Here is a 24,675-nt window from a genome sequence, read left to right as displayed (position 1 = left end):
GGACCAGACCGTGGAGCTGTCGTCCCAGCCTCAGTCCCAGGAGCCTGGGTGGGGCAAGAGCTCCGGCAGCGCGCATTCCAGCCGGGACTTGGCACTCCCGGCAGGCCAGAAGGTCTGGAGCAGATAAAGAGCCATGAGATCTGGATCTGCTCCCTGCTTCTCCTTTGGTCTGTTGTCGGCTGCCCAGCACCTGTTTTCATACTGAGACTGTACTTCTCATGCCTACTTGCTTTGGTGACTAGTGGAGACGAAGACCCCTGGAATCGTGCCTCGGGTGGGGGGTGGCCTTTCTCTGTCTCTCCCCTTACCTTCATCTTGGGCTGGTGTCATAAAGCTTTCTGCATCCCTGAATGGGGGGCTTGACCCTGCCCCACCCCAGCACCCTGGGTCTGAATGCCTAGCTGCTGTTGACTACCACAGCACCAGTGACCCTTGGAACAAAGGCTATGTTCCATGGGCCATTTGAAGTCTCAAAGATCAGATTCCTAGCTTTTCCTTATGTCATGGCCCCTACTTGGTGCACCCCTAACTATGGTTGCCTAAAGCTCCAAACCCACTACATTCCCCTTGCTCTGCAGAGGTCTGGGCATCAGGACACAATAAAGATTTGCAGCTGAGCTGACCTGAATCGGGTTTCTAGACTGAGGGTCTTTTTCAGAGCAGGGAGGGGACCTCTGCACAATGTTGCATTCCTGCCTGCGATCCACTCCATGCTTTCCTTCCTGCCATGGTTCCCAACTTCGCTCAAAGTCGCCAGACTCTCAGCCAAGTGGACGGACTGCCGGACAGGGGACTGAGTGGGGACTCAGCCGAGGACCCACACGAGCAGGGTCAGCATGGTATCTCAAGGGAGGGGGTGGGTGGGCACGTCCCCCAGATCTCTCATCCCCGATTCCCCTCCTCTTAGGATGGGGTGGGCCGCAGGGGAAGGAGGGAAGGACCTGAGAGGACAGCCTGGGCCCTGGGAGCTCTGCGTGGGCCTGCTGCTGAGTGGTGAGAGGGCCTGGTGAAGGCCTGGGGGTTTTGGGATGTGATGGTGGGTGCTGGGGTAGCTGGCCCTGGGGCTACCCAATGGGGAGCACAGTGGAACTGCCTGACCCACTGTTCCCAGTGCTGGCCACGTCCCTGGCCCAGGCCCCAGCCCCAGATGTGCCAGGCTGTGCTCAGGGAAGCTGCTACCCCGCCACGGGTGACCTGCTGGTGGGCCGAGCTGACAGACTGACCGCCTCATCCACCTGTGGCTTGCATGGCCCCCAGCCCTACTGCATCGTCAGTCACCTGCAGGTGCTGCTGGCTGCCAGTGGGGTGGGGAGCTGAGTCAGTGTGGGACTGGCACTGGCTGAGGCCCTGACCCTGACCCTGATCCAACCCAGGATGAGAAAAAGTGCTTCCTGTGTGACTCCCGGCACCCCTTCTCTGCTAGAAACAACCCAAACAGCCATCGCATCCAGAATGTAGTGACCAGCTTTGCCCCACAGCGCCGGGCAGCCTGGTGGCAGTCAGAGAATGGTGAGGCCATGGGTGGGACTTGGGGTGAGCAGGGCTGCCCACCAATAGCCTCAAGCCCCTGACCTCCGACTCCTGCCCCAGGTGTCCCTGTGGTCACCATCCAGCTGGACTTGGAGGCTGAGTTCCATTTCACGCACCTCATTATGACCTTCAAGGTGCCAGCATGTCTGGGAGCCTGCTCGAATCCCCCTGCTTGGCTCCCCCTAGCCCCTGAACTGAGTCCCAGCTTCCTTAGCCCAGCCCCCCTGAGCTCATATGCTGTTCTCTGGCCACATGGGAGGCTCCTTCATCTCCCACACCTTCCATTGCCTTCCGCCTCCAGGCCTTTGCACATGCTGCCCTCATCCCAGGCCGGGTCAGGCACTGCCTCCTTGGGCCCCATGATCCCTGAGCCTCCCCCCAGAAGTGGCTCCCTGATCATTGCTTGGCTTCCACTGGTCATCCCCACCTGTCTGTGAGCTGCTTGCGGGCAGACCCCTGCTGAGCAGAGCTCTTGATGGGCCTGGGCTGGGCTTGGGTCCTGGCGCCCTCTGATCAGCCGTGCCCCCCACCCAGACGTTTCGCCCTGCCGCCATGCTGGTGGAGCGCTCAGCAGACTTTGGACGCACCTGGCATGTGTACCGATATTTCTCCTATGACTGTGGGGCTGACTTCCCAGGAGTCCCACTGGCCCCCCCACAGCACTGGGATGACGTAGTCTGTGAGTCACGCTACTCAGAGATCGAGCCGTCCACTGAAGGGGAGGTGAGGCCTGGGATCTGGACTTGGTGCAGGAAGGGGGGTTGACAGGCCTGAGGGCAGGGCCCAGCGTCTCTAATGGCTCCATGCCCCTCCAGGTCATCTATCGTGTGCTGGACCCTGCCATTCCTATCCCAGACCCTTATAGCCCACGGATCCAGAGTGAGTGCTCCATCCTTCGGGCCTGGCACAGTCCCAGAGTCCAGAGGGTGACTGTCTGGGGCCTCGGTAGCTATTTTGGGTGCTTCCTAAGGCAGGTGCCAAGTCCAATTTAGCTCACATAGTAGTAGACAGGAGGTCTCCCAAGGTGACCTTGGCAGCTGCAGCCCCTGGGTGGGTCTGGGGCAGCAAAAGCCTGCCCAGTCAGCTGACCCCCGAGCCTTTCTCCCCAACCCCTAGACCTGCTAAAGATCACCAACCTGCGGGTGAACTTGACACGGCTGCACACGCTGGGAGACAACCTGTTGGACCCACGGCGGGAGATCCGAGAGAAGTACTATTATGCTCTCTACGAGCTGGTTGTGCGTGGCAACTGCTTTTGCTACGGACATGCCTCACAGTGTGCACCCGCCCCAGGCGCACCAGCTCATGCGGAGGGCATGGTGAGGGGCTTCAGGTGGCTGGCACATGGCAGGGGGCAGGGGCAGGAGCAGGCGTGGATGGACAGCGCTGACCACGTGCCTGCCCACCCTCCTAGGTTCATGGGGCCTGCGTGTGCAAGCACAATACTCGCGGCCTCAACTGTGAGAAGTGTCGCGATTTCTATCACGACCTGCCCTGGCATCCAGCTGAGGACAGCCACAGCCATGCCTGCAAGAGTGAGTGAAGCCCTAGCCCCCAGGGCCCCAGAACCCTGTGGCCTGGCTCTGCCCTGAGTAGAACCTAGGGCTGGATGGCCAAGCCCTGGACACCCAGGCTGTGTCCAAACGGTGTCCAGGCCTGGATGCCCCTGAGGGACACCCTCAGTCCTCCTTGACAATCTGCTCTGGGTGGGGATCCAGTATAGTGCTGAAGCCTTAAAGTTCCTGAGCTCCCATTCACAAACTCTGGCCTGTGGTAGGGACCTAAGGTGGCACTAGGGCCCCCTATGCCCCTTACCCATGGGACATGGCCCCTCAAGAGGCCTTTGCCCTGCATTCTCCCCCCACAGAGTGCGAGTGCCACGGGCACACGCACAGCTGTCACTTTGACATGGCCATGTACCTGGCATCTGGCAACGTGAGTGGAGGCGTGTGTGATGGATGTCAGCATAACACAGCTGGGCGCCGCTGTGAACTCTGCCGGCCCTTCTTCTACCGTGACCCAACCAAGGACCTTCGGGATCCAGCCGTGTGCCGTGGTGAGGCTGGGATTGGGCATGGGAGAGGGGGTGCTGGGCCTGGGGTGGGAGCTGGGGGCCAGACTGGTGCTCAGGCTGCAGGGATTTGGGGTGGGGGGCACAGGGTAGAGCCAGACTGGGAATCTGAGGGGGATTGGAAGATGACTGGAGCTGGGGCCAGTTGGTATAGGGTGACCTTGCACCTCTTTTTGCCCTCAGCCTGTGATTGTGACCCCATGGGTTCCCAAGACGGTGGTCGCTGTGATCCCCACGACGACCCTGCACTAGGGCTTGTCTCGGGCCAGTGTCGCTGCAAAGAACATGTGGTGGGCTCTCGCTGCCAGCAATGCCGTGATGGCTACTTTGGGCTCAGTGCCAGTGACCCTGTAGGCTGCCAGCGTACGTCCTTCCTGCCCTAACTTGTGCTGTCCTTAACTCTTGACCTCTTAGTCTTGACCCCACTGAAAACGAGCACGCTGCGGCTCCCCGAAGTGCTGACGGGCCTCCTTCCCCTGCAGGGTGTCAGTGTGATGCACGGGGCACAGTGCCTGGGGGCACCCCTTGTGACCCCAAGAGTGGAACCTGTTTCTGCAAGCGTCTAGTGGCGGGACATGGCTGCAATCGCTGCCTGGTGCGACTGGAGGGGGCGGGGCGGGGCTCAGGGTCCAGCACTTCCCCTCAGAGCATGGGGCTGGCAGTGGGGTCCACATCCCACTGGGTGGGTGCTGAGAGCTTAGGGCCCAGTCCTGGCCAAGAGGCAGGTCTGGGAGGCCAAGGGTGGGATCCACTTTTCAACCAGGGATGGTAGAGGCTGAGAGCCATCGTCAGATTTACCACTGGGTGGCGAGGGGGTCTGTTTGTGGTCCCCACCAAGCTCTTCTCCCCCAAGCCTGGCCACTGGGGCCTGAGCCACGACCTGCTCGGCTGCCGCCCGTGTGACTGCGACGTGGGTGGTGCCTTGGATCCGCAGTGAGTGCTGTATACGAGGCTCCAGGAGGGGTGGGGAAAGATTCTGGGCATGATGGGGTCTTGCTTTAATAACTGCACTCCACAGATGCAGTGAAGCCACGGGTGAGTGCCACTGCCGCCAGCACATGGTGGGGCGACGCTGTGATCAGGTCCAGCCTGGCTACTTCCGGCCCTTCCTTGACCACCTAACGTTTGAGGCTGAGGACACCCGAGGCCAAGTAGGGGATTGGTGTTGGAGGGCAGGGCATGGGAAGGTGGGGTGATGGGCAGTGCCTTGTGTAGGGAGGGTGTCTGGCCTTGGGCAGGGCCTCAGCTGGAGGGTCTTCGGACAGGCTGTGGTGGAAGGGGTGTGCTTTGGCTGAGCCCCCACCCACAGCCACCTGTCCTCCCAGGTGCTTGATGTGGTGGAGCGCCTGGCAAGCCCCGGGGGAACTCCGACCTGGACAGGCCCGGGCTTTGTTAGGCTGCAGGAAGGCCAGGCACTGGAGTTCCTGGTGACCTCTGTTCCAAGAGCCATGGACTATGACTTGCTGCTGCGCTTGGAGCCCCAGGTCAGCCCCCATGACACCTAAGCCAGAGCTAACCTTCTGGTGTGGGAGCATTTCCTTCACCATCTCGTTCTCCCAGGTCCCTGAGCAATGGGCAGAGATAGAACTGACCGTGCAGCGCCCAGGGCCTGTGTCTGCCCGCGGCCCATGCGGGCACGTGTTGCCCAAGGACGACCGCATCTCGGGGACTCTGCAATCGGACGCCAGGTGAGGGCCCAAATGGCAGCGCCTACAACGGTGGGAGGTTGTAGGTCAGCCCTAAGACCCCAGAAGGGTCCTTGGAAGACGCCGCCCCCTCATTTACTTGTCCCTTCCTTCAAGTGCCTCTTCCTGAGTGCTGTTGGCCAGGTACTGTTGGGCATGGCGCTGGGCAGAGGAAGGAATGAGAGAGAAGAGGTCCTGCTCTCTCTGAGGTCTAAGTTCCAGGGGCCAAGGCAAGAACTCATGGGAAGCCATCTGGCACTGCTGTAGGGAACGCCCGCAGGGGGAAGGGAGGCCGTCAGAGCTCTGAGCAGCGATGTGACCGGTCTGATTACCGTTTTATTACGTTTTGGCTAGTGTTTGCTTCCTGTATCTTTTTTCACCACTTTACTTCTTTGTAAACTTTTTATCATGTAAATATTCAAACATACCCAGGAGTACAGAGAATACTGTAACAAACCTGGCTGTGCCCATTATAGACATTTTGCCAACTGTGACTTGTGTTTAAAACAAAGATCCCTCTAGTGCTGAGAGGAGAATAGACTTAAAGGGGCCACGGGGAAAGCTGGAGGCTGACTGGAGGCTATAGGGGTTGGCTGAGAGACAGCGGTTACACAGAGGTACAGCCATGGAGGTGGCAAGAAGAGGAGGTTTCCAGAGGGTTCAAGTGGCAGAGCTGATGGCTTAACCATGTGGGGAGGGGATGGGAGGTGGCAAGGTGACCCTAGAGGAGTTTTTGGTTTGGGCATCCAGATGGGGGTGGGGTTGTCTACTGAGGCGGAGACACAGGGAGGAGCAGTTCTGAGACCTCAGACATGGGGGGAGGCCCAGGGATGGTTGGATTTCTGCATCCGGAACTGCTGGGAGGGCTCAAGTTGGAGATATCATTTTGGAAGTTGTCACTAAGAGGTGAGTCTAGATGAAACAACCAGAGAAATGAAGGAAGACCAAAATGAGGCTTTGGGGTACTTTGGTGTTAGGGCTGTAGGGAAGGAGAATCTGGGGAGCAGGGTGAAATCAGGACTGTGGACAGGGTCCCAGAGAAGACAAGCGGGTCTCAGGAAGGAAGGTGCCCTGATCTCCTAACTGCTCACTGCTGAGTGCTGGAGCAGATAAGATAGAGAAGTGGCCGCCAACTTTGTCGATGTGGAGGTCATTGGTGACCTTGGCACAGACTGTCGCCATGGCATGTTGGGGCAAAAGCACCACTGGAGTGGGAGGCTAGAGGGGGGAGACAGCGAGTACAGTCAGATTTCAGGAATTCGTCGGGCAGGAGAGCAAAGACTGGCATTGGCGAGCTGGAGACTCAAGGGACTGAGCGCAGATGTTTTTCAGGGGGTGTGAAAGAACTCCAGCCTGGTTTTCAAGCTGATGGGAATGACCTAGGAGAGGGGTAGGGAGAGAGTGGGGAGGTGATGCAGTTGGAGGTCAAGGTCAGAGGAAGTGCGAAGAGGCCATTGAGGGAAAATTGGCTAGTATTTATGCCTGAGAAGTCTGTGGGGTCGCCAGGTTGTGTGGAGTGCTTTTCGTGAGTCTGGTGTGCACAGGGGGTGACCCCAGTGAGGGAGATATGCGGGAGTCTTCTGTGTAGATTCTCTGCCTGGCTATCTGTTGGCCTGGCCAATGGTTTGGTTGCTGCGTGGGTGGGTGGGAAGCCAGGATGAAGGCTCCAGGGACGATGGGACTCCTGTGCCTATCTTCCCCTCTGTGCAGATACATGGTGCTTCCCAGACCTGTCTGCCTGGAGCCTGGTGTCTCCTACAAGCTGCACCTGAAGCTGTTGAGAACAGGGGGAGCTGCCCAGCCCGAGGCCCCCTACTCCGGACCCAGCCTGCTCGTTGACTCGGTGAACAGTCCCTTCTCCCCACACCGACCTACATGGCAGGGCCTGTGGGATGAACCTACAGTGGTGGCTGGGTAGGAGGAGTCTGTGACGAAGGGGGCAGCCAATGGTGGTGCTACACTAAGTAACCTGACTGTAGCAACATGGCCTCTGGTCTGAACCTCACTCTTCCCTGCTCATCTCTTCAGCTGGTGCTGCTGCCTCGTGTCCTTGTGCTGGAGATGTTTAGCGGGGGTGACGCTGCTGCCCTGGAGCGCCGGGCCACTTTCGAACACTACCGCTGCCACGAGGAGGGTCTGGTGCCCAGCAAAACCCCTCCCTCTGAGGCCTGTGCCCCGCTTCTCATCAGCCTGTCAGCGCTGCTCTATGATGGCGCCCTGCGTGAGTGTCTGGGGTGAGGGTTGGCGGGGCACACATGTGGGGGCCTAGCCTGACTTGGTCCCACACCCACTCCCCGCAGCCTGCCAGTGTGACCCCCAGGGCTCGCTGAGTTCTGAGTGCAACCCTCATGGCGGTCAGTGCCTGTGCAAACCTGCAGTGGTCGGGCGCCGCTGTGACCTCTGTGCCCCTGGCTACTATGGCTTTGGCCCCACAGGCTGTCAAGGTACTTCCCTTCCCCTTCTTCCCTCCTTCCCAGAACTGCTCAGCCTCCCCTTTCTGGCTCTCCTTCTTCCTTCCTCTGACTCTGCATCGGAACTCATACTTTCAGCCCTGGGTCACTTGAAGTCCCCTGCCATTCTCTGACCTTCCCACCCTGATCCTACCCACCCTGTCCTCTGAAACCCCTCCCTGGCTCAGCCTCTGCCTTGCCTCCAGCCTGCCAGTGCAGCCCTGAGGGCTCGCTCAGCGGCCTATGTGAAGGGATCAGTGGGCAGTGCCCCTGCCGATCTGGTGCCTTTGGACTTCGCTGCGACCGCTGCCAGCGTGGGCAGTGGGGATTCCCTAGCTGCCGGCCATGTGTCTGCAATGGGCATGCGGATGAATGCGACACCCACACTGGCGCTTGCCTGGGCTGCCGTGATCACACCGGGGGTGAGCACTGTGAAAGGTAAGCCTGGAGCAGCTCTGAGTGGGTTGGTTGGGGGGCAAGCTGCTCAGGATGACATAGTATATTCCTGCCTCTCCATGCAGGTGCATTGCAGGCTTCCATGGGGACCCTCGGCTGCCACACGGGGGCCAGTGCCGGCCCTGCCCCTGCCCCGAAGGCCCTGGGAGCCAGCGGCACTTTGCCACTTCTTGCCATCGGGATGGGTACTCCCAGCAGATCATGTGCCACTGCAGGGCAGGCTACACGGGTGAGGGGCCAGGTACAGGTGTGGGGGCAGGGCGAGGCAGCTGGACCAAACACTCATGCCTTCCCCTGACTGTGGGCAGGGCTGCGGTGTGAAGCTTGTGCTCCCGGGTACTTTGGGGACCCATCAAGGCCAGGTGGCCAGTGCCAACCATGCGAGTGCAGTGGGAACATTGACCCCACGGACCCTGATGCCTGTGATCCCCACACGGGGCAATGCCTGCGCTGCTTACACCACACAGAGGGGCCACGCTGTGCCCACTGCAAGCCTGGCTTCCACGGGCAAGCTGCCCGACAGAGCTGTCACCGTGAGTGTGGGACGAGAGGGATGGCTGGGGTGGGAGTCCATTGCTCAGGCTTCCCTTGATCACTGTGTTCATTGTGGCTGTCACAGGCTGCACATGCAACCTGCTGGGCACGGATCCCCGCCAGTGCCCATCCGCTGACCGGTGCAACTGTGACCCAAGCAGCGGGCAGTGCCCGTGCCTGCCCAATGTCCAGGGCCTTAGCTGTGACCGCTGTGCCCCCAACTTCTGGAATCTTACCAGTGGTCACGGCTGCCAGCCCTGTGCCTGCCACCCAAGTCGAGCCAGAGGCCCCACCTGCAACGAGGTATGGGATCCTCCTGTGGATCCCTGGGTAGATGGGACTAGCTGTCTGCCTCAAGTCTTGAGGGCTCAGCCTCTGATTGGGGCTCTGACCTCTGTCCTGTTCCCACTCTAGTTCACGGGGCAGTGCCACTGCCATGCGGGCTTCGGTGGGCGAACCTGCTCTGAGTGCCAGGAGCTTCACTGGGGAGAGCCGGGGTTGCAGTGCCGTGGTGAGGGAGCCAGCTGGGTTGGGGCGGATGGGGGACTTCCCAGGATTCCCCACTGGCACCTAATTCTGTGGTCTACCCTTTCCTGCAGCCTGTGACTGTGACCCTCATGGAATAGACACGCCTCAGTGTCATCGTGCTACGGGTCACTGCAGCTGCCGCCCAGGTGTATCTGGAGTGCGCTGTGACCAGTGTGCCCGGGGCTTCTCGGGTGTCTTTCCTGCCTGCCACCCCTGCCATGCATGTTTTGGGGACTGGGACCGAGTGGTGCAGGACTTAGCTGCCCGTACACGGCGCCTGGAGCAGAAGGCGCAGGAGCTGCAGCAGACGGGTGTGCTGGGTGCCTTTGAAAGCAGTTTCTGGCGCATACAGGAGAAGCTGGGCACTGTGCAGGGGATTGTGCATGCCCGCAACATCTCAGCTGCCTCCACTGCACAGCTTGTAGAGGCTACAGAGGAGCTGCGGTGCGGATGGGCCTGAGATACATGATGGGAAGGGGCAGAGGCCCAATGCACCAGGACTGAAGCCTCTACAAACACCTCCCTCCCTTCTGGTACAGGCGTCAAATTGGGGAGGCCACTGAGCATCTGACCCAGCTGGAGGCAGAGCTGACAGATGTGCAGGATGAGAACTACAATGCCAACCATGCACTAAGCAGTCTGGAGCGAGACGGGCTTGCCCTTAATCTCACACTGAGGCAGCTGGACCAGCATCTGGACCTGCTGAAGCATTCAAACTTCCTGGGTGAGTTGTTGGCCAACTATGAAGGAGGCCAGGGTTGATCTTCAGCTGACTGTCTCTGCCCAACATAGGTGCCTACGACAGCATCCGCCATGCACACAGCCTGTCTGCAGAGGCAGAACGTCGTGCCAACATGTCAGCCCTGGCGGTGCCCAGCCCTGTGAGCAACTCAGCAGACACCCGGCACCGGACAGAGTTGCTGATGGGTACCCAGAGGGAGGACTTTAACCGCAAGCACATGGCCAACCAGCGGGCACTGGGAGATCTCTCTGCCCGTACCCACAACCTGAGCCTGACAGGCATAAATGAACTGGTGAGACACAAGCGTAAGGTGGGACACGTGGGGGTTGCTGCTCCTTCTACAGGGTCTCTGACTCGTTCTGTGCCTGGCAGGTGTGTGGGGCTCCGGGGGATGCACCCTGTGCTACGAGCCCTTGTGGGGGTGCCGGCTGCCGGGATGACGATGGGCAGCCCCGCTGTGGGGGCCTCAGCTGCAATGGGGCAGTAGCCATGGCGGACCTGGCACTGGGTCGGGCCCGGCACACACAGACAGAACTGCAGCGGGCACTGGCAGAAGGTGGTGGCATCCTCAGCCAGGTGGCAGAGACCCGTCGGCAGGCAGGCGAGGCACAGCAGCGGGCCCAGGCAGCCCTGGACAAGGCTAATGCTTCCAGGGGACAGGTGGAGCAGGCCAACCAGGAACTGCGGGAACTTATCCAGAGTGTGAAGGACTTCCTGAGCCGTGAGCCTCCCTTGTGGCCCAGGCCATGTGATTGTTTCCCCTGTGTCTGTGTTCATACATGTCCCTCGGTTCATACTTGGGTCAGGGATTATACTGGATCTGTGTTTATGACCCCATGTCTGGCCCCTGGGCCCTTGCCTATTTGTGGTCCTCAAGGCCATGACCATGAGTCTGTGCCCCACATATAGACCCTGCCCTTGTGGTTACATCCTTATTATGCCTATTAACAAACCCATACCCCATATGCAGTCCTGAGACCATACCCCAAGACTGTGTCCCCATACCCATGCTGGGGAATGTGTCTCTAAGCCTTTGATTGTGTCCCCATAGAGGAGGGGGCTGATCCCGATAGCATTGAGATGGTGGCCACACGGGTGCTAGAGCTCTCCATCCCAGCATCACCTGAGCAGATCCAGCACCTGGCTGGCGAGATCGCAGAGCGGGTCCGGAGCCTGGCAGACGTGGACACGATCCTAGCGCGCACTGTGGGAGATGTGCATCGGGCGGAACAGCTACTACAGGATGCACAGCGGGCACGGTCTGACCCCAACCCTGACCCGCACCCTTAGCACCTGGTCCTAATACTCTCAGGCCCTGATTTCTTCTCTTCCCCAGGAGCCGGGCTGAAGGTGAGAAACAGAAGGCAGAGACAGTACAGGCGGCTCTAGAGGAGGCCCAGCGGGCACAGGGTGCTGCTCAGGGTGCTATCCAGGGGGCAGTAGTCGACACACGAGACACAGAGCAGACCCTACACCAGGTGTGGTTTCTCTGGGACATCAGTGGGGCAAGGTTATGGGCGTGCCTCATAGACCTGTTTAACCCTAGGCCCCCACCCATGGCAGGTGCAGGAGAGGATGACAGGTGCAGAGCAGGCACTGAGCTCAGCAGGCGAGCGGGCTCAGCAACTGGATGGTCTCCTGGAGGCTCTGAAATTGAAACGAGCAGGGAATAGTCTGGCAGCCTCTAGTGCTGAAGAAACAGCAAGCAGTGCCCAGGGTCGTGCCAGAGAAGCTGAGCAGGTATGTTGAAGCAGAGCCAGCTAGAGGGGGTGAGGGTAGAGGTTGGGCCTCCGCTGGGCCACCACACTAACCCTGCCCTCTACATCCCCAGCTGCTTCAGGGCCAACTGGGCGACCAATACCAGACAGTCAAGGCCCTGGCTGAGCGTAAGGCCCAGGGTGTGCTGGCGGCGCAGGCACGGGCAGAGCAACTGCGGGATGAGGCTCGGAGCTTGTTGCAGGCGGCTCAGGACAAGCTGCAGCGGCTGCAAGGTGAGGATCAGGGTGGGTAGGCACCAGAGCTCTGGGACTGTGGGAGTGGAACCCTTTAGCTGAGACCTGCCCCTCTTAGAGCTGGAGGGCACCTATGAGGAGAACGAACGTGCGCTGGAGGGCAAAGCAGCCCAGCTGGATGGGCTGGAGGCCAGGATGCGCAGCGTACTTCAAGACATCAACTTGCAGGTCCAGATCTACAACACCTGCCAGTGACCCTTGCCCAAGCCTACCCCAGTCCCCGGTCCCCAGTCCCGGCCCTCATGAGTTCCTCTCCACGCACGGAACAGTTCCTAGCCTTCAAGACCCCCAATAAACCGGTGTGAATCCCTATTGTGTTGCCTGGACTCTGATTTGGGGAGGGCGGGGTCTCTGGGCGGAACCTCGAGAAGGCAACCAGCCAGCAGGGCCCAGGCGGGCGAAGCCCAAGCACCGGAGCCCCGCCTCCTCCGTTCGGGCCGCCCCGGAGCGGCCTGTAACCGCGTGCCCACTCCCGCAGGAAGTGCGTCACCAACTCCGCGCTCAGCCCTCCGCGGCTGTACCTAGAAGTCGAAACAACAAAACAAGCAGCTGAGGCGGGGGCGGGGGCGCCGGGACGGGGGAGGGGCGCGCCGGAACCGGAACCGACCTGACGCCGGAACCGGAACCGAGAGCGGGTTGCCAGGGCCCGAAGAGGGCTGGCAGCGGCGGCCTTGCTCGGTGAGTGGGGCGGGCCGCTACTCGCGTGTTTGGCCGGAGCAGGGAGGGCGCGACGCGGGCCCGTGGCGTCCTGTTCAAGGTCACGGCCTGTGCCAGCCCCCGCTCCTGGAGCCTCGCAGAGTGCGGGGCCCACCGATGCAGGCGGGGCAGTTACGCTACTCCCGGTGCAGGCCTCCCGCTTCAGAAAGGCGAGCGAGGGCGGCTTCCTGGAGGAGGCGGTGGCGGGCCCAGGGTTCGGAGACTGGAGCTGGGTTGCAGCCCGGCTGGGGCGCTCGTCTGCGGGCAGTGACCCGGCGCAGCCCTACTGGCCGGCGTGGGGAGGGACGCGACCTTCTGCTAAGGGCCTAGGTACATAGAGGTGGAGGGTGTCCGCTCCCTGGCTCTGGACTTTTCGTCATTAAAGATTCAGCCCACCAGGCACACATCTGACCCACAGAAGGTTATCAGCCCCTATATTCGCCCTGGGGAACAGAGCTAGTCCTGTCCCGCTACTGTCTCCGGCCCTGTTTGAGTCAACCGGGGGGCCTGGATGCACAGTTCTTCCCCACCTTTTCTCAGTTTTGGATGGAGAAACGGCCCAGAATTCACTGGTGGGTCTGTGGGAAACTGGGTAGACAGTCTCTCTGGCTCCACTGATGAGTGAGTGGACCTGAGAAGGAAGGGGATGATATCTGTTTCAGCCTCATACTGGCTGCCCGCCCTGCCGTGGCTCTGGGGCAAGATTGCTGCTGAAGGGGTAATGTGACATCTGGATACCTTTTTCACTCCAGCTTTTGCAGGCTGTTCTGCTTGGGACAACAGCAGGGGAGAGGAATCTCTTGGGACATAGGGAAGAAAAATCCAAGCAGTGTATGGGAGCAGGTTCAGAGGAGGCTGGGAGCTGGCAGGTGGCAGGTGGGGTGCCTCAATGCCAGAACCTTGCCTGGGCAGTGGCAGCACCTGGGCTGGGTCTCTTCAGCCACAGAGCCTGGTCCTCCTCCTGCTCGATAGTCTCTTTCTGTCCTGCCTTCCTCCTCCACCTTCTACTTCTCAGGTGGTGACTAAGCAGCCAGCGAGAGTGAAGGAAAAGTGAGCGCCCTGTGGGTTGGAGCCTTGGCACCTCTCCAGATTGGTAGAGGAGTCTGGTCCCAGGCCATGGCTGCCTTGACCTGGTGTCTCATTGAAACTTCCCTCTTTGCAGATCTGTATAGCCGGCATCTATGGGACTCAGTCAGAAGGGGTTGCATGCATGATTTATTGCCCCTTCAGAGTAGTCTGAGAGTGTCCAGAGCCACATCAGGTGGTAGAGAGATACTGCTCTGTAGGGTTAGAAATATCCCCGGTTGTCGAGCCCTGGCTATAACCAAGGAGAAAATTGTTGGGCCTTGATAGTGATCTCTGGTCCCTTCCCCTTAGGCTGTCACTTCCTTGCTGGAGAATTTGGTCACAAAGAATTGCCAAGATAGCTGGGCCGGGAAGAAAGCGCCGTAGCCCTGACCCAGACGCCATTGCCGACCCCGGGGCACTCTGGCTGTCGACCAAGCGGCTCAAGATGTCTGGTGGGGCCAGTGCTATGGGCCCGAGGAGAGGGCCCCCAGGACTGGAGGAGGCCACCAGTAAGAAGAAGCAGAAGGATCGAGCAAACCAGGAGAGTAAGGATGGAGACCCTAGGAGAGGTGGTAACGGCATTCCCAGAGCGCGCATGGCCTTCTCCTCCTCTCTTCCTGTTGGGCATACAGGCTGGGGGTTGGTCTGGTGCTGAGGGAAGGGCCTGTGGCGGGATGTGTAGAGTTTCAGCTTTGAGGTCTGGGTACTTGGCTGAGATCCTAAAAATGGTGCTTGGTGGGGTGGTGAGGACTTGGAGGCTGCCTCATCTTCATCGGTTCCCTGTTCTTTCCTTGTTGTGTTGATAGGATCAGCGTCCACTTCTCGGGAGGAGCAGACCAAAGAGGGTGAGTAGTGAGTAGGCTCTGGGGTGCTAGAGTACTAGGGGAAGAGAGAGGGCACAGGGGGCATAGCTTTCATCTGGAGACCCTCACAGTGTTATTGGCACTCTCCCTACAGAGCTGTTGCTTGATTGGAGGCAGAGTGCAGATGAGGTGATTGTCAAGCTGCACGTGGGAACGGGTCCCCTGCGGCTGGAAGAGGTGGATGCTGCTTTCACAGACACAGACTGTGTGGTGCGGCTTCCAGGTATGTCTGTCTTGTCTGAGCCCAGCAATACGCCCGAATCTGCTGATGTACCCCACCCCAGCTCACTGTCCCACTCTATCTCCAGGTGGTCAGCAGTGGGGTGGTGTTTTCTATGCTGAGATAGAGAGTTCTTGCGCCAAAGTGCAGGGTCGCAAAGGTGGCCTCCTGCAGCTGGCACTGCCCAAGAAGGTGCCTCAGCTCACATGGCCCTCTCTCCTGGTAAGTTCAAGAGCAGGGTGGGGTAGGGATACCCAATGTAGGTGACAGGGCCTGACTGCTGTGTTTTTGGCAGAAGAAATCTCTAGGGACACAGGAGTTGGTGCCAGGGCTGCAGTGCCAGGAGAATGGGCAGGAATCACCTCCCGTTGCCCTGGAGCCAGGCCCTGAGCCTCGCCGGGCAAAGCAGGAGGCCCGAAACCAGAAGCGGGCCCAGGGCCGTGGTGAGGTAGGGGCAGGGGCTGGTCCCGGGGCCCAGGCAGGGCCCAGTGCCAAGAGGGCTGTGCATCTCCGAAGAGGGCCAGAGGGTGAAGGGTCCAGAGATGGCCCTGGACCCCGGGGCGATGCCCCCGCCTTCCTGGCTGAGCCAGCTGTCCAGGTGAGCATGGAGTGCCTGCGTGGGAGTTGAAAGATGGGGGAAGGGTATGGGCTGCAGTTGGGGGGGCACCTGCCTGGCTGACCCAGGGCTGATCATGCCCACAAACTTGCTGTGAATAGGCTGAGGCTGAGGAACAGCTCCGGGTACCACTGCTGAACTCCCAGACCTGCCTTCCGGGCTCGGAGGAGAATCGAGCACTTTTGGCAGGAGAGAAGGCAGTGTCCCCCAGGAATGACCCAGTCTCTCCAGCCATGACCCGGAGCAGAGACCCTGAGAAAGGTGACCGTTCCAAAGAGGAGATGGCACTGGCAGCAGACGCTGTGTCCTTGGTGGATGGTAAAGATGGGGCTTGGGGTGGGCAGGTAGAGCCCTAGGTCGGGCTGCGCAATTGGTGGGCGGTCAGGGAGCGGAATAGTAACGGACAGGAACCTGCTCGAGGTGGCGCTGAGCTGTGGTCTCAATGTAGAGCCCGAGTCCATGGTGAACCTGGCATTTGTCAAGAATGACTCGTATGAGAAGGGGCCTGACTCAGTGGTGGTGCACGTGTACGTGAAGGAGATCCGCAGGGACACCTCTCGAGTGCTCTTCCGCGAACAGGACTTCACGCTTATTTTCCAGACCAGGTGGGTGGGTCTCAAGCGATGGGGCAGACAGTGTGCATTGGGCAGGACAGTGTGTCTCATGCCCTTCCTCCTTCCCCGCTGTGCCTTCACAGGGATGGGAACTTCTTGAGACTGCACCTGGGCTGCGGGCCCCACACCATCTTCCGTTGGCAGGTGAAGCTCAGGTGGGTGGTGCCCGGCTCCCACTGCAGTGTCTGTCGCACCCTGGGCTCCATCTCCCTGGCCCATCTAGCCAGGCACCCACTCCACCTAAGTTTCTGAGTTCAGTCTTTTCCTGCAGGAACCTGATTGAGCCAGAGCAGTGTACCTTCTGCTTCACAGCCTCTCGCATTGACATCTGCCTCCGGAAGCGGCAGAGTCAGCGCTGGGGGGGCCTGGAGGCCCCAGCTGCACGAGGTCTGCACACGAGCTTCCTTCATTGATCAGCCTGCATGACTGGGATCCCCACCCCTTGCCACATGCTGCTAACCACCAGCCCCCTCGTTCCCCCTTTTTAAGGTGCAGTGGGTGGTGCAAAGGTTGCCGTGCCGACAGGTCCAACCCCTCTGGATTCAGCCCCACCGGGAGGTGCCCCGCACACCCTGACAGGCCAGGAGGAAGCCAGGGGTGTGGAGAAGGAGAAACCCAAGGCTCGATCTGAGGATACAGGGCTGGACGGGGTGGCAGCCCGCACCCCCGTGGAGCATGTAGCCCCAAAGCCAGAGACACACTTGGCCTCGGTGAGAATCCTAGGGTGGGAAGAGCCAGGGGTGGAGGCTGGAGAATCTCAGGGCCGCTGTCTCATGCCCCCCTTGTTCCCACAGCCCAAGCCCACATGTATGGTGCCTCCAATGCCCCACAGCCCCGTGAGTGGAGATAGCGTGGAGGAAGAGGAGGAGGAAGAGAAGAAAGTGTGTCTGCCGGGTTTCACTGGCCTTGTCAATCTGGGCAACACCTGCTTCATGAACAGCGTCATCCAGTCTCTGTCCAACACTCGGGAGCTCCGGGACTTCTTCCATGGTGAGAGCAGGTCCTGGCGCCCCGGGCTGTGGGTGCAGGGAATGCCTTCTCCTGCTCACACTTCTGTTTGGCTGCTGTCCCTAGACCGCTCCTTTGAGACCGAAATCAACTATAACAACCCACTGGGAACAGGTGGACGACTAGCCATCGGCTTTGCCGTGCTGCTCCGGGCACTGTGGAAGGGCACCCACCATGCCTTCCAGCCTTCCAAGTTGAAGGTGATCTGTGGCCTTTTCCTCCCTTCGCTGCAGAGGGTGGGGCAGGCCAGCCAGTTGGGTGCACGGTGGGTGCCGGGGCTCCATGCTCATACCTTATCTTTTCATCCAGGCCATCGTGGCGAGCAAGGCCAGCCAGTTCACAGGCTATGCACAGCACGACGCCCAGGAGTTCATGGCTTTCCTGCTGGATGGGCTGCACGAGGACCTGAACCGCATTCAGAACAAGCCCTACACAGAGACCGTGGACTCTGATGGGCGGCCCGATGAGGTCAGGGGTGGGGGCAGTGGAGACCATGTTTCATGCACATCCCAGCCTCCAGTTGCCCTCGGTCCTCACCACTCTGCCCCTCAGGTGGTGGCTGAGGAAGCATGGCAGAGACACAAGATGAGGAATGACTCTTTCATCGTGGACCTGTTTCAGGGCCAGTACAAGTCGAAGCTGGTGTGTCCTGTGTGTGCCAAGGTATACTGGGCGCCCCTAGAGAGACACCCCCTTGCTTGGCTTAGCTAGCCTGGTCAAATTGAGGTCAGAGGCATGTGCCTCTTTAGGTGCTGTGGGGAACGGTTTGGGCAAGGAAGCTGATGGGATGCTTGGGCCCCTGTGTGGGCTGCTGAGGTTGGCAGGGTAGGGTTCCTGGCTGAGGTAGAAGTGATGTTTGGGCTCAAAGACACCTGTGGGGAGGGGCAGGGGTAGGACTGAAAAGGCAAACAGGGGAGCAAGGGAAGGGCACACTGACAAAGTGAGTAGCCTGGGCTGGGCCTCAAGGGCCAGAAGGAGAGTTTTTTCTCTCCTGGTGGCCCTCCTGGTCTGTCCAGTGTCCTGAGACTTTGTTGCTGGCTGTGAGGCCCTAAGATCCATCTGAGGGCCTGCCCTCCGCTCCCTGTGCGGCCACCCAGTGTCACCTGTACATCCGCAGGTCTCCATCACTTTTGACCCGTTCCTCTACCTGCCTGTGCCCTTGCCACAGAAGCAAAAGGTTCTCCCCATTTTCTATTTCGCCCGGGAGCCCCACAGCAAGCCCATCAAGGTGAGGAGTAAATTCCTTCTTCTGTGCTGTCCCAGGGACCCTGGGCCACCTGCCCCATGGACTCTGTCCTTTTCACCACAGTTCCTGGTGAGCGTCAGCAAAGAGAACTCCACTGCAAGCGAAGTGTTGGACTCCCTCTCTCAGAGTGTCCATGTGAAGCCAGAGAACCTGCGTCTGGCTGAGGTATGTCTGTCCATCCCCAGGTTCTTAAGCATGTGGACACGTGTACTCACAGCATGCAGAGCCTTGGGAACAGTCATTGGCATCTGTATGTGGACACGTGACTGTGTACGTGACTGCATAAGAACAGGTGGTATGTCACTGGTGAGGCATGGTTGACACCAGGCGTTTGGGCCGTGTACTAGAGGTGCCCTGAGTTCCCAGCCATCATCAGGGTGTGCTCCCCATTTTGGTAGTGACCCCCAGCTGCTTTTCCCTTTCCAAACAAGGAGCTTGAGCTGCAGGACTATCCTTCCTCCAGCTCTGGTTCTCCTTCCATCTGCTGCTCCTTCGTATTATCCCAGATACCTGTCCTGGTCTTCCCCAAAGGTCCTTAGCTTCCAGCCTGACAGTGCTCTTCTTCTCAGAGGGCTAGAGGTAGAGAGGAGCCCCCTGCAATGTGGCCCCCCATGATAACCATGGTGCAGTCTCAGCAGGGCCCCACAAGTGGAGAGCAGGGTAGAGACCCTCCATGTGGTATGGTTCAGACTCTGAAGCACCAGGCTCCTTAGTCCATTGGCACTGAGGCTGGTGCCAGCAGAGGCCTATGCTTCTTTTGGGCCACAATCCCTACTTCCCCCATAGACCCAGGATCAGAGCCAGGCCTTCTTTCTATACTCTGGGGCAGGGCTAGTGGAAGGGCTTGTCCTCACATAGGACCTGTGTGTTCTCTGTCTCAGGTGATTAAGAATCGTTTCCACCGTGTGTTCCTGCCCTCCCACTCACTGGACACTGTGTCCCCATCCGACACGCTTCTCTGCTTTGAGCTGTTATCCCCCGAGTTGGCTAAGGAGCGGGTGGTGGTGCTAGAGGTGCAGCAGGTGAGTGGGGGTCAACCCGATGGTACAGTGCCCTGGTGGTAGTGGGGCCTTCCTGCCTGGCCTGGCCTTGCTGAGCCAGACAACCTGCCCTAGCGCCCCCAGGTGCCCAGCATCCCCATCTCCAAGTGTGCAGCCTGCCAGCGGAAGCAGCAGTCCGAGGATGAGAAGCTGAAGCGCTGCACTCGGTGCTACCGTGTGGGCTACTGCAACCAGTGAGGACCCCTGCGGTCTGCCCCAACCCTCCTTCCCACCTGCCACTCACCACCCTGCCTCCCCCCCAAATATGTGTTAACTCTCCACTCGGCACCCCCACTCTACCAGGTCCCTGGGGATGGCAGGGCTGGTGTACCCATTTTCCAAGGCCAGAGGCTTGCTCCTAGCACTGCAACATGGGAGGCCCATGGGGCTAAGGCCCTGTCCTTACTTCCCCCTCTCCTCCAGGCTCTGCCAGAAAACCCACTGGCCTGACCACAAGGGCCTCTGCCGCCCTGAGAACATTGGCTACCCGTTTCTGGTCAGTGTACCTGCCTCACGCCTCACTTATGCCCGTCTTGCTCAGTTGCTAGAAGGCTATGCCCGGTAAGTGCCCGGTGGTTGAATTAGGATAGGTAGGTAGGGGGCAGAGGTGCTAGATGGGCTCATCAGGGTTCTCATTTGCTTTGCTGCCTGTTGCCAGGTATTCTGTGAGCGTGTTCCAGCCACCTTTCCAGCCTGGTCGCATGGCCTTGGAGTCTCAAGGCCCTGGCTGTACCATGTTGCACTCCACTAGCTCCCTGGAGGCTGGGGACAGTGAGAGGGACCCCATTCAGCCGCCTGAGCTCCAGTTGGTGACCCCTGTGGCTGAGGGGGACACAGGTGTCCCCCGGGTATGGGCAACCCCTGATCGGGGCCCTATGCCCAGCACCAGTGGAGTTTCTCCTGAGATGCTGGCCAGTGGGCCCATTGAAGTCGGCTCCCTGCCAGCTGGTGAGAGGGTATCCCGGCCTGAAGGTGAGAGTCTGGTGAAAGGCTCTGCTGCCTGGGGACAGCAGGTCGGGGAAAGCTCGTTTAGTTCTGCTGGGCGGGGGAGCTCTAACCGTCGTGTTCTCTCCTAGCTGCTGTGCCTGGGTACCAACACCCAAGTGAAGCCATGAATTCCCACACACCCCAGTTCTTTATCTATAAAATCGATGCATCCAACCGAGAGCAGCGGCTAGAGGATAAAGGTGTCTGAAGTGGGGCAGGGGGCCGCCGGTGGGGTGGGCTGGCCACTCTCTATGGCTGACCCCCATCCCTGCCCATCTTCAGGAGACACCCCACTGGAGCTGGGAGACGACTGCAGCCTGGCTCTTGTCTGGAGGAACAACGAGCGCCTGCAGGAGTTTGTGTTGGTAGCCTCCAAGGAGCTAGAATGTGCCGAGGATCCCGGCTCTGCCGGTGAGGCCGCCCGCGCTGGCCACTTCACTCTGGACCAGTGCCTCAACCTCTTCACCCGGCCTGAAGTGCTGGCCCCCGAGGAGGCTTGGTGAGGATGGGGCAGCGGGCAGGTAGTAGGGTGGCATGGGGCGGAGATCTGCCGCTTCTGACCCCAGCTCCGTTCCCTCTCAGGTACTGCCCGCAGTGCAAACAACACCGTGAGGCCTCCAAGCAGCTGCTTTTGTGGCGCCTGCCAAACGTGCTCATCGTCCAGCTCAAGCGCTTCTCCTTCCGCAGTTTCATCTGGCGTGACAAGATCAATGACTTGGTGGAGTTCCCTGTCCGGTGAGTGAAGGGCCCTGGCAACTGGACACAGGGCATGCAGGCCAAGGTAGGCATCTTGGGCACCTGTTGACTCTCTCACTCTCTGGTTGGGACTACAGGAACCTGGACCTGAGCAAGTTCTGCATCGGTCAGAAAGAGGAGCAGCTGCCCAGCTACGACCTGTATGCCGTCATCAACCACTATGGAGGCATGATCGGCGGCCACTACACCGCGTGCGCACGCCTGCCCAGTGACCGCAGCAGCCAGCGCAGCGACGTGGGTGAGAGCACATGCAGCCAGCAGGACAGGTGGTAGGGGGGGTGGTGTAGGTTATTCTCACACTCTTTCTACCTTGCCATAGGCTGGCGCTTATTCGATGACAGCACGGTGACAACGGTAGACGAGAGCCAGGTCGTGACACGTTATGCCTATGTACTCTTCTACCGCCGGCGGAACTCTCCTGTGGAGAGGCCCCCGCGGGCAGGTCACTCTGAGCACCACCCCGACCTAGGCCCTGCAGCTGAGGCTGCTGCCAGCCAGGTGAGGCGTGGGGAGTTCTGCAGGCTAGTGGGGCCTGACTCACAGCTGGGAGGGCATTGGGCACAGCTTCCTCTCCTCCAGCCACAGGACTCTGCAGCCTTGCAATCTGTGAGTCTCAGACAGAGTTCCCATATATATAAAGCCTCAACTAGAAGGATTGCCTTGTGGTAGGGACACTTAGGTACACATACACCAACACGCTGCCATTGGCATGCACATCGGCACCCACTTGGCACAGGCCGAGTATCTGCTCTGAACCTCACTGGGTACAGTGCCATGAATGGTCTGTACTTAACAGCCTCCCAGCTTTCCTCTGCATTCTACCCACATGCCAGCCCATAAACATTCACTTGTGATTGTCCCTGTGTTCTGATGTTCTGATGTGCACTCAGGACAAGGCCTATCCAGGCTGGCCATGGCCTAGAGTGGCTGTCGCCCTCTCTGAGGTGAGCGTCTGTCTGCTGAGCCTTTGGTGTCTTCTGTCCCTTTTACTTCCATGGGGTGCCATAGGCCTGGTTGGTGGGCATAGCTGCACCTCCTTTCCGTATTAGTCTCTTCCTCGCTGTCCTCTCCTGCCGTGAGCCCTCTGCACTCAGACTCAGAAATCCCCACAGAAGACAGTGGTCAGGAACTGGACAGCAGTGGGAGGGGTGGGCAGCTCTGTCTTCCATGAGCCAGTCCACTCTGTGGGAGGCCTGGGCTAAAACACTGACTAGCTAGCCCCACGTTGCCACAGGAAGTTGCATGTTGATTAGGAATCTTCTTAAAGCCAAAATGTTGTCAAGATTCGTCTACCCTGGTGCTGTCAGTCTAGACACCCCTGCGAATGGCCCACTTGGCTCACCTCCCTGCTGCTTAACCTGGGATGTAGGGGTTTAGTGCCAGTCACCTTGGGTAGGGCTGTCACGGTCAGGGTCTCAGGGACACTGGGTGCCCCCCTGCCACTCTGGGTGCTGATGGCCATTTCCGCACACTGTAGGCTTCCCGGATTTGGCAGGAGCTGGAGGCCGAGGAGGAGCCAGTACCTGAGGGGACTGCGCCCCTGGGTCCCTGGGGGCCCCAAGACTGGGTGGGCCCCCCGCCACGTGGCCCTACCACACCAGATGAGGGCTGCCTCCGGTACTTTGTTTTGGGCACCGTGGCAGCTTTGGTGGCCCTCGTGCTCAACGTGTTCTATCCTCTGGTGTCCCAGAATCGCTGGAGATGAGCTCGCCTGCAGACAGCTGCTGTGAGCTGGCCCGTCTGCCTGCCCACCAGGCATGCCTGCCTCTGTGGGGGACCAACTTCGGGTTTGGGCCTCAGTGTGTGCATCCGGAGGGAGAAAATGGGGTCTGTGGCTCCTGCAGGGGCAGGGCATCCTAGGGTGGGTGTCCTTCTAGTTGTCTGTCTATTCATCCTACTGCTCTGACCCTTGGCCTGGGGCTTAGCCCTGCCAAAGCAGCTTCCTGTATTTAAAGTGTTAATAAAGCGAGACTGTTCAGGCCTGATCTCGTCTCTCTGTCTCAATGCCGCTGCTGTCTGCGCCTGCCTTGGGGTCCTCCCTTGGGTGCTGGAGCTCCAAGCCAGCACCCCTGGGATGCCAGGCAGCATACTGAGCAGCCCCCAACCCCTGTCCTCATATTCTGTTGCAGGGACTAGGCCCTGGCCAGGCCCCCGAGGTGGCCCCCACGCGGACAGCCCCTGAACGCTTCGTCCCCCCTGTGGACCGCCCAGCCCCCACCTACAGCAACATGGAGGAGGTCGATTAGCAGGTCCCTGGCTGGTGGGGGAACTGGGCTTGGGGGTCCCCCACAGAGGGCCAGCTCTTTGCCGCTTCTCCTTCTCTAACCCAGAGGCACTGGCTTCATCAGTGGGGAGTTGGGGGTGCGATTTGAGGGTGGGAACCTTACAGGTTGGGACCTCTTGTCAGCTTGAACTCCCAACCAGTGGTCCTTGGCTTTTCCAGTCACCCTCAGTGCTGGGTGATTTGATTCTCAGTTGTACCTTCAATTCTTTCTGATTCGCATTATAAACATTATAATTTTATTCTAAAAATTGTAATTTTTTTTTTTTGCATTTTGGAAGTGATTGCTGCTGTTTAAATATATTTTAAAAATAAATGATAAATACGCAGACTTAATGACTGATGCACCAGGTGCTGTGGCCACCTCCCTTTCCCACCATCCGAGGTGTGTGTGCTGCGTGTCTGTGTGTTACAGACCCTGAAAGCAGTCTGGTCGGAGGAGAGATGGTAGGTCCTCGCCTCGGGCCTTGTGGGTCATGCAGCCCCCTGAACCATCAGGTCTCTGGGGCCTGCCTGCTGCCCTTTGATCCCACTGGTCCTGAGTGTCATGTGGAGGTGGCTGTGGTTGGCATCACTGTCAGTACCTCACACTTACAGGGTGGAGGAGTACCCCAGGAGCTCCAGAAGCTGGCAGACAGGTCAGGGGGGACTTGGAGAACAGGAGGCCCTAGGAGAGATCTTCCTCCTCCTTTCCCAGTCTCAGGTCTGTCTTTGCTAGTTTGCATACCACCTGGATCCCTCAAGGGGGAACACAGGAAAAACCTATGGGGAAGGAGACACTGCTCCAAAAGGAGGACAAGCAGAAAGAACAAAGCTAATTCTGGCTGACTTCCTGTGAGAGGGAGAGAAGGAGTCCATTTCTTCGACCTTGGCTCCTGACACCTGGCTCCTGCGGGTGACCCAGGCTGTTCACCCGCAGTAAGTCTGCAGGCTTGGCCCAGCCTCGGGGTCTTTGTGACCTTGTACACACACAGCTTAGAGCAAGGCAAATCTTGTGAGAAGCCTCCTTGCCTCTTTGTGGTTAATGCTGTCCCTTCCTCTCCAATTCTTATGGGTAGGGAGGGCATCCCAGCTAAAGGGAGCTGGGGAGCAAAGGTACTTGTGAGGCAGGTGTTCAGATGTGCTGGGAAGAGTGTAAGGCGGGCAGAGGTGGGATGGGGTCCAGGCAGTCCTGTTGATCCATCCCCACCTCCAAGCCTGTGGGGTAGTCTTGCAAAAAAAAGAAAAAACAAAAACTCATCATGTAGGCCCAGCTAGTTAGTGCCCCTCAGC

The 24,675-nt window shown here is 59.4% G+C and overlaps 2 protein-coding genes across 14 annotated transcripts; both read left to right on the top strand.

Annotated features, from left to right (window-relative positions):
- The first annotated feature begins 736 nt into the window (after positions 1–736).
- Positions 737–12,320, top strand: LAMB2 (laminin subunit beta 2). Its single transcript, XM_024565862.3, has 33 exons — positions 737–830; positions 908–993; positions 1,112–1,284; positions 1,374–1,509; positions 1,591–1,664; positions 2,065–2,253; positions 2,346–2,409; positions 2,647–2,849; positions 2,945–3,065; positions 3,398–3,586; positions 3,785–3,964; positions 4,084–4,196; positions 4,455–4,534; positions 4,620–4,752; positions 4,927–5,085; positions 5,162–5,289; positions 6,997–7,129; positions 7,315–7,507; positions 7,587–7,730; positions 7,943–8,174; positions 8,258–8,421; positions 8,501–8,725; positions 8,812–9,029; positions 9,141–9,237; positions 9,326–9,698; positions 9,794–9,978; positions 10,047–10,288; positions 10,369–10,717; positions 11,048–11,255; positions 11,333–11,474; positions 11,560–11,736; positions 11,828–11,987; positions 12,067–12,320. The coding sequence occupies exons 2-33, from the start codon at positions 909–911 to the stop codon at positions 12,201–12,203; spliced, it is 5,406 nt and encodes a 1,801-aa protein (XP_024421630.3). The 5' UTR covers positions 737–830; position 908; the 3' UTR covers positions 12,204–12,320.
- A 255-nt stretch (positions 12,321–12,575) lies between these two features.
- On the top strand, positions 12,576–23,734 carry USP19 (ubiquitin specific peptidase 19). Of its 13 annotated transcripts, none has more exons than XM_053929595.1 (27): positions 12,576–12,686; positions 14,082–14,341; positions 14,579–14,617; positions 14,730–14,858; positions 14,944–15,077; positions 15,151–15,453; positions 15,573–15,789; positions 15,920–16,076; positions 16,169–16,240; positions 16,357–16,472; positions 16,575–16,795; positions 16,880–17,075; positions 17,160–17,293; positions 17,403–17,561; positions 17,646–17,756; positions 18,211–18,321; positions 18,403–18,504; positions 19,221–19,361; positions 19,455–19,573; positions 19,803–19,940; positions 20,038–20,351; positions 20,456–20,566; positions 20,649–20,865; positions 20,949–21,101; positions 21,200–21,360; positions 21,442–21,620; positions 23,252–23,734. In XM_053929595.1, the coding sequence occupies exons 2-27, from the start codon at positions 14,218–14,220 to the stop codon at positions 23,366–23,368; spliced, it is 3,975 nt and encodes a 1,324-aa protein (XP_053785570.1). In that variant the 5' UTR covers positions 12,576–12,686; positions 14,082–14,217; the 3' UTR covers positions 23,369–23,734. The 13 variants fall into 13 exon arrangements, with proteins under 13 accessions (XP_053785570.1, XP_053785568.1, XP_045055785.2 ...); XM_053929593.1 differs by lacking the exon at positions 23,252–23,734 and adding an exon at positions 22,600–23,240; XM_045199850.3 differs by lacking the exons at positions 12,576–12,686; positions 23,252–23,734 and adding exons at positions 12,699–12,874; positions 22,600–23,240 and having other exon boundaries at positions 15,154–15,453; positions 16,581–16,795.
- Positions 23,735–24,675: the final 941 nt, after the last annotated feature.

Source organism: Desmodus rotundus, chromosome 8 (genome assembly GCF_022682495.2).
Source record: "Desmodus rotundus isolate HL8 chromosome 8, HLdesRot8A.1, whole genome shotgun sequence".
Lineage (NCBI taxonomy): Eukaryota > Metazoa > Chordata > Mammalia > Chiroptera > Phyllostomidae > Desmodus > Desmodus rotundus.
The sequence above is the reverse complement of the archived record's forward strand: the minus strand, read 5'-3'. Positions and strand labels throughout refer to the sequence as shown.

Bases quoted from the DNA above. Each gene is read 5' to 3' on its own strand.
- LAMB2 (XM_024565862.3), top strand. From the start codon at position 909: ATGGGGTGGGCCGCAGGGGAAGGAGGGAAGGACCTGAGAGGACAGCCT. The intron at 5,086-5,161 runs GTCAGCCCCCAT...TCGTTCTCCCAG, and splicing joins TGCTGCGCTTGGAGCCCCAG to GTCCCTGAGCAATGGGCAGA. The intron at 10,289-10,368 runs GTGAGACACAAG...TGTGCCTGGCAG, and splicing joins TGACAGGCATAAATGAACTG to GTGTGTGGGGCTCCGGGGGA.
- USP19 (XM_045199847.3), top strand. From the start codon at position 12,822: ATGCAGGCGGGGCAGTTACGCTACTCCCGGTGCAGGCCTCCCGCTTCA. The intron at 15,078-15,150 runs GTAAGTTCAAGA...TGTTTTTGGCAG, and splicing joins TCACATGGCCCTCTCTCCTG to AAGAAATCTCTAGGGACACA. The intron at 21,102-21,199 runs GTGAGTGAAGGG...TTGGGACTACAG, and splicing joins TTGGTGGAGTTCCCTGTCCG to GAACCTGGACCTGAGCAAGT.